At 41.3% G+C, this 15,199-nt stretch overlaps 1 protein-coding gene across 1 annotated transcript in view; it reads right to left on the bottom strand.

Annotated features, from left to right (window-relative positions):
- Window positions 1-4,947: 4,947 nt before the first annotated feature.
- arhgap39 (Rho GTPase activating protein 39) overlaps window positions 4,948-15,199 on the bottom strand; it is a 106,073-nt gene continuing 95,821 nt past the window's right edge. Inside the window, exons 7-11 of the mRNA XM_037769258.1 lie at window positions 11,641-11,714; window positions 8,925-9,124; window positions 7,806-7,897; window positions 7,419-7,588; window positions 4,948-6,668 (exon numbers count right to left, since the gene is read on the bottom strand). Of these exons, the coding sequence (XP_037625186.1) occupies window positions 6,474-6,668; window positions 7,419-7,588; window positions 7,806-7,897; window positions 8,925-9,124; window positions 11,641-11,714 (731 nt within the window). The 3' untranslated portion in view covers window positions 4,948-6,473. The remainder of the gene's footprint in view (window positions 6,669-7,418; window positions 7,589-7,805; window positions 7,898-8,924; window positions 9,125-11,640; window positions 11,715-15,199) is intronic.

Raw genomic sequence — 15,199 nt, 5'->3', positions numbered from 1 at the left:
TGCTTCAACTTGTGTACCGCTTCGTTCATAAAAAAGGAAGTACTCTAGTATCAATTTAGGACCATTTTAGGACAAGAGGAGAACATTTCTCTTTGTTTGATAACATTGAAAATAAAGTTAGGCTCTGCTGTCGGCTTCCTGACTCATAAAAAAAAAGAAAGAGAAAAAACAGAGAGAGATCACGAGGGAGATCACCAGCAGTCCTCGTCACGTCATGTTGCTTTTTCATACGTCAGCAGACTAATTAGCCTAATCTTCGCAGGTCTTTAGACCACGGTGGAAACGCAGACAACAGTGGGCTGAAGGAACCTTTTGGTTCCTAGGAAAAGTAGTTCCAGGGACTAAAAGTCTCTGGAACTTTTGGTGGAAACCCGGCTTTATCTTGTTAGTAAGCTAAAGCTAGTCACCAATTCATCTAAGGGTCCCCTGCGTTCTGTGTAGCGTTAGGACAGTGTTTAAACCTGGCAACCCCACTATGAGGACAGGACGTTGGCACAATGTTCTTCTTGCATTTAGCAGCTAATTTGATTATAAGAAAACGGTGGTTGATCTCAGGTGGTCATATATCCCAATCGGGAGGAAGCTGTACCGCTTTGCATAGTTCAGCCATAGATACTGTAGATTTATGGCTAACTTGTGCAACCCATAACCTCAATGACACATCAAGGAATCTTTCTCTGCAAATGTCTGGTTTGCGTAAATCAGACTATTCCTCCAGACAAATCACTTCTTTTTGCAGTATGAATCCGACCTACAGTTACAGATATCGGGGCTTAAAACACTATGTGGTACTTGAATGGATTATGGGTGGAAACCTGTGTAGTCCACAGACTATTCGGAGATAAGGTTTAAATTGCCACTTTAAGACCTCTACCAATGTGAGGAAAATTTACACTAACAAGACAAGAAAAGAAGAAAAATGAAACAACCCCCCACCCTGTTACATTAACGTCCACAGCAATTTCCAGTTACATATGGTGCCTTTTCTTCTCTTGTTTCTGTATATACTTATTTTTACATAGTCTGTACAGTGTCAATGTACATCATGTTATCTATGTGGAGTCAGGTGTATGTCAGAGTGAGTGAGCTGCACATCGCACACACCGACACTCATCACAGTCACAAAGAATAAAGGCTCATTTAATTTAGCCTTTTTAGTTTAAGTTTAACCGTGAGATTAAGTGTCATCTGGACCTTTTAAAGGTGGACATATCATGCTCATTTCCAGGTTCATACTTGTATTTTGGGTTTCTACTAGAACATGTTTAATGTTCAAAAAACACATTATTTTTCTCATCCTGTGTGTCTGAACATACCTGTATTCATCCTCTGTCTGAAACGCTCCGTTTTAGCGCTTGTCTCTTTAAGGCGCTTCTGAAAAAGCTCAGTCTGCTCTGATTGGCTTGCGAGAAAAACACAGTGTATATTTGCAAAGGTAGTTATCAACATATATATATATGTATATATATATATGTAGATGTAGACGCATTGGCCTTTGGATTGTATTTCAATGTCACCTCCATATTGGGAAGGTGACCTGGGAAATGAGCCTGCATGTGACATAGGAAGGGGAGCCAGATGTGAATGGCTTGTTGAATCACGTTATCTGATACAGGCAGCCCAAAAAAAACAACTGGGTTGTCTTATTTCACAGTTGTGGGTTGGAAGACACTCCAGATACCCAGATGGATGAGCACAATCATCTGAAAGTGAGTTTTTCCATGCTATGTCCCCTTTAAGGTGGAAGTCAGTGTTTTTTAGGATGGTCCTTGTGTGTGTGTGTGTCTCCATGGAGCTTTCACAATCATCCTTTCAGTTGTATCACAAAAAAAACAAAAACTGAATCAAACTGTTACAGCAAGATTCACACAGTCATACATCAACACGTATGTGCCCTACCATATTGAAAACTACAGTCGATCGCACATCCACACAGTCGTACACATACACACACTCGTGCCGTAACAAAAACACACACACTGGAGCCTACGATACAATATCTTGAGAAGGCATTAAGGAAAATCTCCTCAAATAAATATAAATAAATTAAATCATATAAAAAGAATGGGTTAAAAAACATAGAAATTCTGTTAAATACAGCAAAACTCTCAAATGAATACAATAAACAACAGTACTTGCTCATAGACAAAGACCATATGGATGCAAGAGACGGGTACATTTTGTAAACAATGACGGACGGACAAGCAGGTAGACACATTCACAAATCATTAGTGAGCAGAAAGGCCTGTTGGGGCTCAGTGGTGTTGGTGGTGGACTTGCTCTGTGGGGTCAGGGGGGGTGGGAGGATAGGCCTGGGGGGGTAGGGGAGGTGTTGTGGGAGAGCTGGCACTTCTCAAATCTCTCCCAGAAAGTACGAGCATGCTGTGCTGTGTTTAAACATTATGGATGAGGCCTTATTGGCAGTGCTGCTATCATCCTACTACTGTATACTGTATGTGTTGTTCATGGATTCAGGAGGGCTGTGGTCGACTGGACAGCACCAAACACTGTGGCAGAGTGGACGGACGGGACCAGAATTCCTCAAGATGACCTAATGCTAAAGAATACACGATTGTCGTGTCAGTTTACATGCTACTACCAAGGATGGTCAATCATCTGTCAGAGCCGAGGCAAGAGTCACTGGCTGATTTCCCTTGTTAGCACACATTCAGCCGGTAAGGAGAAACTAAACTAGCCTTCCATGTGTTAAAGGGGAACAACGGCCATTTTTAAAACATTGATATTATTCTGGAGGCTATATAACATGATGGAGAAAATACTGCAACTTGCTCATGTACGAGCTTATTGCGAGGGTACACCAGGAAACCGCGAGGTGGCAGCAGTAAACATCACGGTAAACAGCAACTTCCTGTCATTGCCGTTATGAATGGAGTATAGAATTTCAACATTTGCAATATAAATAAGCATGCTGTCACTTTCTGAATCTTAAACAAAAAACACCATTCTGGCTTCTTTCATCTTCCAGTAGTTATAGATTATGCAAGTGTTGTCCATTGGAACAGAGAAATCCTCTGGAGCGGAGAGATCCATGACAGGATCTGGGCAGCAGCTAGCTTGTAGCCACTCTTAGTTTACACAGTGAGAAAGAGCACACCAGGAAGGCATCTCGGACTATACGGAACGGGAATAACGGAGCATTCTGAGGCGCGCCGCCATTTTTGGATGGTAGCGTATAGAGCTACGGTCATTATCTGTCACCGGTCTATTCATCCGTCATCTGTCAATCCTTCATCATCAGAAATGTATAAAGTACGTGTGAAAGACAAATGCCCATACAAAGAGAAGCTGACAGAGGCAAAGGGGCGATATATTACAAAACTGTTTAGTTAGTTTATGATATTGATCCTCTAACCAGGAGGACCTTGTTGTTTGGTGTCAGTGAACACCTGTCAGCAGTTCAATAAATCTACTCGCCAATGTCAGGTATATGACATTAAGATCTACAAACCAAAAGCCAACTACACAACCATCCGGACAAAGAGAAGCTAGCTAATGTTATGCTAACGGAATACTAACAAAACATCCGTTAAGACTGCATAATGAATCTACCGGTACTTGTAAAATGAAACCCATAACGTCAGTCTACCTTTATATCTGACTGTATACTATATATACTACAATTCGGCTTTTAAATCTTATTCACTGTGCAGTGTTTTGTGTTATCTTTTGACACTTGCAGTAAACAGCCAGCGGATGGCACTCTTCATTCCTATTCCCTGTTCCTCTCCGCGCTCTACTTGTTCAACACATGTCTAGTCCTGTATTTATGGAACTAGCTATAGCTAACGTTATTTTACTATCTAACAAGCTAGCTACCAATACACTGTGCCTGTAGCTAGCCGCGGGATGACCGTCACAACATGCGCTGACATCCTGTCATGGGATACTCTGCTCCAGTGGATTCCTCTGTTCCAATGGACAGCACTTGCATAAACTGGAACTATTGATAGACAAAAGAAGTCAGAAAGGTATGACGCTCCCTCGCAATATGCACGTTCATCATCAAGTTGCAGTATTTTTTCCAATATGTTATATAGCAACCAGAATAATATAAAAAAAATGTAAATGGCCGTTGTTCCCCCTGAAGTGATTAGAACATGGACACGCAAATGCACCTGTACCATAGCTACTCTCTCCAGTGTTGCATACTAGATCACTATAGCAACGAAAACGTGTGAAAAGTCTTGTGAGACTCACTGTCCAACGACCTGTCCTAACCTTAACCAATCGAGGTCAATGCCTAACCTCAACCATATCGCGAGAGTTTGCAACTTGTGGGTTACCTTCTACTGTATCACTCCTTTCAACCTTGACAAAGGCAGCGCAGACCAGATCCACTCCTTCTGTTCTTACCTTTCACAATAAAAGCCTTAGACATATAATATTCACAGGCGAGTATTTCGCATTTTCCTGTCATTTATTCGTCACGTTCCCGGTGTGTAAAGGCCTTTACTCTGTGGGCCTTTAGCATCCACCATTACTCCAGAATTGTCACTTGTGGCTGACTGCAGTGCCTGTTGTTCAGCAAAAGTTAAATTGGCTTACTTCAAGTGTTAGCATACCGGTAGTCCCAATGTGAAGAACACAGGAAAACCTTCCGCGAATCCAATTTAGAAGCGTTCATACGTTATTCCAACATTGCTAGCCCTGTAGCCACAATTCCTGTAGCAGCTTGTTAACAAGTAAGCCTGATACAAATAAGCAGCATATAGCTAGTTCATTTTTCATTAGCTGTACTGATTGTACTGTGTTAATATTAGATTTTTTTGGATGCAACCATGGATGTATAAAGAGAACTATGAGAGTTGCTCAGCGGCGCATGAAGCCAAAATGGCTCGACTGCCGAGTGATAAAATACCCGGATCATCCGGCGATCTTCCGCGTCCATCGGGCCCATAGAGCAGGCGCCATAGCGTTTCCTTTAACTCCTCCACCCAGCCCTCGATCCAGCCTCGGTCTGGGTCTCATTCACATGAACGGAGGAAGGGAAATAACTCTGGATTCAGCTATTAGTGCATTTTACAACTTTTAGGACCTAATGATTTAAATAAGGGGCTATTCAAGTAATCTGCTGAGTAAAAGACGTCTCTTTCCCAATTTAAGTCTATGGGAAAAAGTCTTTTTTGGCCCAATGGCATCACGTGACGGACACGGAAGTTGTCGTACTGCCGTTTGGCCACTACAGAAAGCTGGCTTGTACGCAACAGCCAGCTTTGATGAGCAGTATGTAACACAAGTCCAAACACAACAGGAGTGATTTAGTGTCCATGTTCTCCTCACCTGATGGCTAAGTGGCTAACAGAGCTATCACCTAATCATTATCTTCCTTTACAGCTGTTTAACGTCAGGCATTGGCAGGCAACATCTGACTAACAGAATTAAGTTACAGTTTTGCCCAAATGTTTAGTCTTATGGTTTGCATCCCGTTGATACAGCACAGGTTTGCCATCTTGAGGCAGGATCCCAAACAGAGGAGCCTCCGTGTTGACTTCTCAGCTCCTACTTAGTCGTGGCAAAGTGTCAAACATGGACACAGCTTCACCTCTGCACCTGGTGTCTGAGGCACAACTCCAGCACGATCAAGCTGACCTAACAACACACTGATGGAACGGTGCAGTTCGGCTTTACATCTTGTGGAAATCTGGTGCTGAACCCTCCGAATGCATTGCTCAGCCCGTGTGTGTGTGTGTGTGTGTGTGTGTGTGAGAGACCTTAACACCTGTGGCAGGACGTGTGTGTGTGTGTGGTGTACTATATGTCTGAATTAATGCATCATTCATCTCGTTGATAATTCTTGCTTTGTGTTAGATGGTATTGTACACTGCAAAAGGTGGAATCCTGGGGGCAAGACTTTCAATATGTGCATGTACTGATATGTGTGTGTGTGTGTGTCAATCTGTGCGTGACAGTGCCTGTGTGTTAAAGCAGGGGAAAGAGAAAAATCAGTTCATATAAAACAAATAAGTTGGATTGAAAATGAACCGTGGCGGTCCTGAACTGTGAGCGTGCCGGTGACACTAACATGTGGCCAATGAAATGATGAGATCCCTGCTAATTCCTTCATACTGTATGTGTGTATACTGTATTAATGTATGTGAAGGCACACACAGTACTGTTAGCATATGAAAAGCTTGGAACGCCAATACTGGTGTTTTTCTTATGTAAATGTCAGTTAAAGGACTACATCTACAGCGATAGAAAAAACAGCTGGTTCAACTCAAAATGTACAGCGGTCAAACTCCAAACAAGGCAGTTTTGTTAGTTCCAGAAAAGTAAACATGTCGGAGAGGCAAGGTGTTCACCCAGCGGCGACAATGTGTGTGTATGGTGTTCCTTTAGCTGGGGGAGTGTCATGGAGGGGGTTAAAGGGAGCGTAGGGGAGGCTGGGGGTGAAGTATGGATGGTTGTGTATCTGCGTGTGTGTGTGTGTGTGTGTGGGTGTGGTGGGGGGGCTATAGGATTCCATCCATGAAGCTGGTGTCCAGCCGCTGGATGAGCACCCGGATGAAGGACATCTCCTTGCGGGTGTTCTCAAAGATCACCCGGGGGTCGTCGGACTGGCAGCGCAGACAGTTGGGAGCCATGACCATGGCCAGGTTGTTCACATCCATCTTGGTGATGGTCACGTTGGCAGGCTGGCCAAATACCTGAACACACACACAACGTACAGCGGAGGATTCTAAAGGTTGCCTCAAATCAGATTTCAGAGACATTTTATGGACATTTTCAGTGCTTTCTGGGGTAATGTTTAAAGCTACTACTCAGCCATTTGGATCTGACCCTGAGATATTTGGTTAGCATTTATTTGGCACAGTATTCCAGTGTTGGAAAAAGTCCCCAAAAACCAAACAAACAAACCTGGTTTTGCACACATTCTGTGAATACTACAGATGTGATCAGTGGCTAACATAGATTTGTCTCTTTTAGTTCATTAGCATGATCCCCCAAAATACTGAATGTCCATCATGTCAATTTGGAGGGACCAGGTCTCATAGTTTTTAAAGGTCTATGTCCCTAGTGTTGGAAAATGTATGATAGCATTGCAGCAATGGTAGCTCTCTATGTGCTATCACTTCTTTTTTCATCCCTCCATCATTAAAATTCTTCAATGTTTTTTCAACATTTTACACATAGATCCAGTATAAAAGAGGGTAACCTACACAGAATATCATGAAGTCATATATCGTCATAAAGCTTAGACTTTAATCTATCTATCGGTCACATATTCATGACACTGAGGTCAAGAGAATTTGACCGTTGACCTCTAATTGACCTCTAATTTCTCCAGGTTCTTTGGCCTCCTCCCACAGTCCAAAGACATGCAGGTTCATTGTTGACTCTAAATGTCCCGTAGGTGGATGGATGGATGATATTAGTGTAGGGCTGTAACTTGTTACCTGTAGGAAGCGGATGAGGTAGCAGAGCACCAGTTTGTTGATGTGCGGCAGGCCCAGCACCACATTGACAGCTGCCTCTGGGTTGTCATAGTGTGTGATACACTCCTCATAAAACTCATGAGGGATCAGTGGCTCCTCCAGCTCCCTGTACCAGAGCTTCAGCAGAGACGCTGGGGACACACAGACAGCATGAGGGCACGTTGAAAACCTCTTCAGCCACAATCTGCTCAAGTTATTCACCAACTCTCAGTACATGACAGCAGTGTGGAACCAGAACCAGGTCCACAGAAGACCAGCAGTGATCTCAGTGTCCCCAACAGTGTGTGTGTGTGTGTGTGTGTGTGTGTGTGTGTGTGTGTATGTGTGTGTGTGTGTGTCTGTGTTTACCTGGGATGTGCGGGTCTTCCAGTCCCGTGGGGATTTTCCATTGATCCACTTGCAGCTTGAGGGCATTGACTTCATCTATGTCCCCTGGTACCCTGGAGGTCAAAGGTCACAAGTTGGTTACACGTCAGCCCCTGATCTTTCCAGTCTCAGTCTGGTCTTCTCTGTATGTCTGTATACCCTGGTGTCTACATAGTTGTGTAAATTGTAAAATGTATTAGGACTGTTAAAGTTAATGTGATAATAACGCGTTAACGCAAATTAGTTTTAATGCCACTAACTTCTTTAACGCATTTAATATTAACTTACCATTTTTAAGTTCTAGTGGGCTCAGTTTTAAAGCTAGAGTGAAGATACTGGCATCATATGAAACTAGAAAACCTAAAGACCACCATGTCGTACTAGCTTGTCACGAAAAAGGTTAAATAGCACTCCAAACTTACGCTCAATTTTGGCGAGGAAAAACTGGCATGGCCATTTCCAAAGGGGTCCCTTGACCTCTGACCTCCAGATATGTGAATGTAAATGGGTACTATGGGTACCCACGAGTCTCCCCTTTACAGACATGCCCACTTTATGATAATCACATGCAGTTTGGGGCAAGTCATAGTCAAGTCAGCACACTGACACACTGACAGCTGTTGTTGCCTGTTGGGCTGCAGTTTGTCGTGTTATGATTGGAGCATATTGTTTTATGCTAAATGCAGTACCTGTGAGGGTTTCTGGACAATATCTGTCATTGTTTTGTGTTGATAATTGATTTACAATAATAAATACATACATACATTTGCATAAAGCAGCATATTTGCCCACTCCCATGTTGATAAGAGTATTAAATACTTGACTAATCTCCCTTTAAGGTACATTTAGAACAGATAAAACATGTGCAATTAATTTGCTATTAATCACGATTAAATATTTCAATCGATTGACAGCCCTAGTGGATTCACTAGTTAAAATCAACTCATGATGGTCATAAATTAAATGCAAAATAAGTTCCTGTGAGAAACCAGAAAGAAACTCTTCATATTACTCTCCAACTGTGAACACTGACATCTGATTTCCAATTAAAGACCTGTGTTGTCTTCATACTCTGTCCCTTCTGCTCCTTAATCCACTCACCGGAAGATGCCTTCCGTCTGGTCTCCATTGAGACCCAGAACCTCTTCAGATAGGCGGGTCTGTACCCAGGGCAGCTGGCTGTCTGGATACCGCTCCTTCTGGAGAGCCATCACCTCGTCCAGGGAGGAGCCAAACATGGAGGGACTGAAGATGGCGTTCCTGGCATGCATGATCTCCTCGATACAGGGCTTCTGCACGCCCTGAGGGGAGAGAGAGAGAGAGATGAGTTGATGTTAACACAGCAGGGCAGATGAAGGTCAGCTTGGGTAACTGAAGGATGTGGGTCAGAAAGCAGTGGGAGGAGGGGACAGTCAGATATTCAGATGTCAGAGAGTAAAACATTGGTCCATCCACAGGACACACTGAGGTTAGCAGGTTAACACCAGTCAAACACTGTGGAGGCCTGAAAGTGACAAATGATCTCTGTCAGTGACCTGCTGAGATTCTGGCGCTACATGCTACACAGGCTCTGAGCCAAGCTGCTGCCCGCCTGCCTGCTGAACAAAGTGTAAATGATCTTGGCTGCATTTAGACAGGTTTTTATCAGGTGAAAATACGGCCTTAAAAGCCCTCACTGAGATAAATCTAAGAATTACGTTTCTAGCCAGAAAAGCTTTGTCTCTGGACAGGCCCAAATCTTCACTCACCAGCTGGAGCTCCAGTTCACAGTCACTGTGAGTACGCTGCCATCTCCTGGTAGACCGCATTATCACAACACTTCCAAAGCAAAACCACAAAATGCTCCAAATAAACTGATGAGGTATATTCAAAGTTCAGCCACGTGCACTTCTTCACCCTGCACATTTTAAAAAGGCTGATGTTGGAAAAAAAAGCTGCTGCTCACTTATAAAATTGTTAAAAAATATGGTACCAAAGTAACTTCATTATTTCTCACTACTAATAGACGATCATAGCTGCTTTACAAGAGGTAGCTTGACAGATTTCAAATCTTTTCCATTCAACAACCTAAGTGGTGTACATCATCTGAAAGCTGGAACCTGAAGATTCATTTGAGATGCAGCTCAGCACTGTGTCAAGTTGTTCCAGTCATTAATCAGAAATAAACATGAATGAATGAATGAATGAATGAAAATACATTGTGAGAGTGTACAAGGGTTTAGAACATCGTGATAGAAGTACATGATGGTCATGCCCATGCTCTATTATGTCTCATAAGTTGTTGCAGTAATTTTGGGGTTGATATCATTTGTTACACAGATTTGGTGCTAAATTGAACCATTTTTTACACATTGAGAATTGATAGAAATGATCAATAATCCCTCCAGAATACCACATTAAGACACCAAGACCTTGAGGAACACCATAGAAAAAGCCATGCTGTGATTTGGGATGAGGTCAGAGGTCAAGTTACCCCTTTTGAAAATGGCCATGCAAGTTTTTCCTCGCCAAAATTATTTAGCCTCCTTCCCGACAAGCTAGCCTGACATGTTTGTTACCAACGGATTCTTTAAGTTTTTCTAGTTTCATATGATATCTGTACTTTCATTCCAGCTTTAAAACTGCTACAGCCTCTAAAAGACAGTAAAGTCAGTCTCAGAGGGTTAAAGTGGCCTTAAAAAATGGCTACAAAGTACCATGTAGCATATTCAATTTTAAATATTGAACTTTTTATGACAAGAAACAAGAGAGCATGTTGACATAGCTACTCTGCTGCCTGCTATTTCACACATACAATAGACTCATAACAAACAATACTTGTTAGTATATATATATATATAGATATAGATATAGATATAGATATAGATATAGATATAGATATAGATATAGATATAGATATACAGTATTATACAGTCATTGCTGGTTTGGGTTTACTTTGAAAATATAGAATATCACCAGACTTTTCCTTTTAAAGAAGGAAAACCTGCTCAGATGTCCATCATTGCTTAGTTGTTAGTTGTTGGGGGTGTGACACTGTGTCCCAGTATACACATACATTTTAAACCTGATATGTCTTCCAAAGTCAATAAAACTTCATGATTTGACATCCATTGTTGTCCAAAAACTATTAAAAACACATCATATATATATATGAAAAATATATACATATATATATATTCATATTTGTTATTGTTTTAGTAGTTTACATTGTTCACATACTCACCTGAGTATTTGACTGGTGGAAACTGTATCTTTCATTCATATTATATATATATATATATATATATATATATATATATATATATATAGTACCATCATTAGTATTACTATTATTATTATTGTTGTTGTATTAACCTATACTAAGCCTATATATTATTATATCTTCTCATATAATTTCTTACATCTTCTTGTATTATCATATTATACAGCTATACTACTATTATACTATTACATTACACTACTGTATCATACACTATATATACAATACTATATTCAGTACTCTTGCACTACCACCGGCACACTGTCACTTCACTGCTCTACTTATGTTCTCTTATTACCTCCGCCAAGGCCGAAGGCCTAGGAGGGAGGTTATGTTTTCACCGGCGTTGGTTGCTTGGTTGGTTGGTTTGTTGGTTTGTCAGTTTGTCGGTTTGTCGGTTTGTTTGTTTGTTGGTTTGTCTGTTAGCAGGATTACTCCAAAAGTCCGCAATGGATTTGAATGAAATTGTTTGAGGGGGGTGGGGGTTGTTGTTTAAGCTACTGGATGCCTCGTGTTGTGACAACAACACAAAGACAGAACAGACACAAAGCTGCTTACCTTCTTGGCACCAGTCAGAGCAGCTTTTGTCAGTTTCCTGTAGCAGTATTTAGCGTAGCTGCTAATGGCCACTCCTGAGGAAACAGAGAAAATAAGACACATTTACACCATTAGAAGATTTCCTATTTTGTCATGTTTGCATCCACATACTGGTTCAACAGAAACAATTTCATTCACCTCAGGAAGTTAGAATTTGTTAATAAGCACGGGGTCAAAGGTGAAGCAGCCTGCACACTTGCACTCAGAGTTAGGTTACAGGTTATACAAACTCTTATGATTGTAGTTCACACTCACATCAGGCTGTAATTATTGACAATTTCAAATGTAGAGCTCCGACTGTATCTATATAAAAAACACATGCTATTGTCTTACTTGAGTATATTAAATATATCAAAACTAATAAATCATTTTGAGAGCTCCAGCCTCATTGTGAAAATAGGAATAAATATGTTTTCATGAGCGTCAGTTCAAGTCCATTCTTAAACTTGGGACTGACAAAATAGTAATAAAGTCGACCTCTCTCTTTTTCCAAGTGGACCTTGAGTTAAGATTATTTTATCAAACTAGCAATTTGATATTTTGCTCTCATTTAAAGGGGACATATCATGAAAAACTTTTTCAGTGTGTGCTCATCCATCTGGGTATCTGCAGTGTCTACCAACCCACAAACTGTAAAATGAGTCAACCCAGTCAGTTGTTTGTGGGCTGCCTGGATCAGAAAACATGTGATTCAACAAGCCATTCAGAACTGGCTCCCCTTCCTATGTCACATGCAGGCTCATTAGAATATACCTCCCACAGTTTGACAACTACCTTTGCAAAGGTGCACCATATTTTCCTCTCAAGCCAATCGGAGCAGACTGGGCTTTTTCAGGAGGGGGTCTTAAAGAGGACCTATTGTGCTTATTTCCAGGTTCATACTTGTATTTTGGGTTTCTATTAGAACATACACCAATCAACCATAACATTAGGTCAGCACGGGCACCCTGACCGGTCCCCATACGCAACAAACTGCTCCTCACTGTGTGTTCTGACACCTTTCTATCAGAACCAGCATTAACTTTTTCAGCAGTTTGAGCTCCAGTAGCTCTTCTATTGGATCAGACAACACGGGCCAACCTTCTCTCCCCACATGCATCAAAGAGCCTCGGGTCTGATCCTGTCGCCGGTTCACCGGTTTTCCTTCCTTGGACCACTTTTGGTAGGTCCTGACCACTGCAGACCGAGAACATCCCACAAGAGCTGCAGTTCTGGAGATGCTCTGACCCAGTTGTCTAGACAGCACTATCTGGCCCTCGTCAAAGTCGCTCACATCTTTACGCTGGCCCATTTCTTCTGCTTCCAACACAAAGTTCAAAGTTCAAAATGTTCACTTGCTGTCTAATATATCCCCCCCACTGCCAGGTGCCATGGTAACCAGATAGTCAATGTTATTCACCGGCTGTGCTGCCACACCTCTTTTCACCCTCTGTCTGAGACGCTCTGTTTGAGCTCTAGCCCCGCCCTCTCAAAAAGCCCAGCCTGCTATGATTGGTCAGCTTGCCCACTCTGTTGTGATTGGTCAATCAAACCAAACTCTTTGCACTCTGCTCCAGCTCCGCTCTAACTAGTTTTGTTTGAGGGCGTGCCAAACTAGCCGGTATGCAAATGTGTTACTTGGTGACATCACCACGTTACAGAAGAAAAGGCGGGACTTCAAGCGTGGCGTTTCAGGCAGTTCATGAGCAGTGTTTCTGTGGGGGATAGGAACTCCCTTTGGCATGGACTTTGGGCTTTGTAACTTTGAAGACCATGCATGAAAAATATAATAACACACTAAAGGAAAGGGACAAAGCACAAAACCACAATAGGTCCTCTTTAAAGACACAGGTGCTAAAACGGAGCGATTCAGACTGAGGGTGAATACAGGTATAATCAGACTGACAGGATAAGAAAAAGAATGTGTTTGAAAATTCAAGCATGTAAACATGTTTTAGTAAAAACCCCAAAATACAGCTAAGAACCTGAAAGGTTCAGATAGAAATATGTAAGTAATGAATTTGTATTTTGATTATGAAACATTTATAAGTAATGAATTGGTATTCTTGATTGATGATGAATTCATATTTTGATAAGGATAATTATATCAGTAATTAATTTATATGTTTGTATGACAGAGATAAAAGGTAATAATTATGATATTTAGACAAGTTTAGTAAAATTAATTAAAGTATATGTTTAGCTGATAAGGAAGCTGGTTAATTATCAATGAATGACTGATGGAGAAGGGAGGGACAAATAACTTTGTACTTCTTTTCAATCCTTTTTCGAATATGTAAACCAAGGCATCAAGTGATTGACAATTTCTTTTTCTTATGCTTTTCATTGTATGTAAATAGTACTTTTTTTCTGGCCGTCCACTTGTTTGTATGATCATTCTCTTTTTATTTTTTTATTTTACATGTTGGAAATACATTTTGAAATGAAATGAAACTGACATATCGACAATTCTTCAATATTTCTGATCAAATTGTCTCTATTATGCTTTTTTTTCTGTAGCTGAAAGGCTGTTTACCTACAGTGCTGTTTCCAGTGAGTAAGCCTCACAATAAACAGTACTGAGTTCATTTAAGCTCATAACCATTACATCAGGAAAACAAAGGGGACTGGTCAGCTCCCGTCAGTGTCCATCAAACACAAGCTAAAAGCATGTTTGTCCTACATCAGCACTGAGCCACCTGTGGGAGATGACGACAGTACTGTGTTATTCACTCTGTTGACCTGTAGGGGGGGGCAGAGCACCAATACAGCTGACGCAGAGCAGATGTACTGGAGAGAAGCTGATTTAAGACTCCTGCTCATGGACAGTGGTTGTGGGATGTTATTTAGTAACTTGACATGTTGCTTGTCGGCCTTCATGTTTGTCACTATAGAGCTTTCTACAGCAGCTGATATTCTACGTGGGGTTTGTTGGATTGTATATCTGTATCAGTTTCCCTCTTATCTGATATTTCATCCTGGAGTTCCCCAAAGACTGACCTCAGTGCAGGTCGGATCAATATCCCCCCCCCATTATAACAAAAAAATCCACCAGTCTTTTCTCCTCTAAACGATTTCAAAATCCAGAATCTGAGTAATTGTATCGATGAGCTTGTAATGCCAAAAAATAAGCAGTATTCAGCTGTTTCCATGGAAATGTATCTCTGAAAAGCCACAACATCTGCATTGAGATCATTCGACACTGAGAATTTTTATTGAAATAAGGAATAATTTAACTTCTGTCTTTTAAATTACCTACAGTCAGGGCCTGATTTAGAAAATTTTTACCATACAAGAGGAATTGAAGAAGAAAAGTGACGTCCAGAACAGCTACTAAATTGACCTTGTTTGGTCAAGAATGAACTTTGAACCTGAACTTTTAAGCCAAAGTGGACAAGAAGTCTTTTGTAGTGCTCAGAGGTTTGAATATCTACAATTTCATGACAGCCGGGGAAAGTCCATCTGCTGATGAAGATCATGTGATATGATGGAAAGCTCCAGAACAACTACTAGACAGTCCTTGAGTTTGTCTTAAAGGTTC

This window comes from Sebastes umbrosus, chromosome 5 (assembly GCF_015220745.1).
Source record: "Sebastes umbrosus isolate fSebUmb1 chromosome 5, fSebUmb1.pri, whole genome shotgun sequence".
NCBI lineage: Eukaryota > Metazoa > Chordata > Actinopteri > Perciformes > Sebastidae > Sebastes > Sebastes umbrosus.
This window is presented reverse-complemented; position numbering and strand designations above follow the sequence as displayed.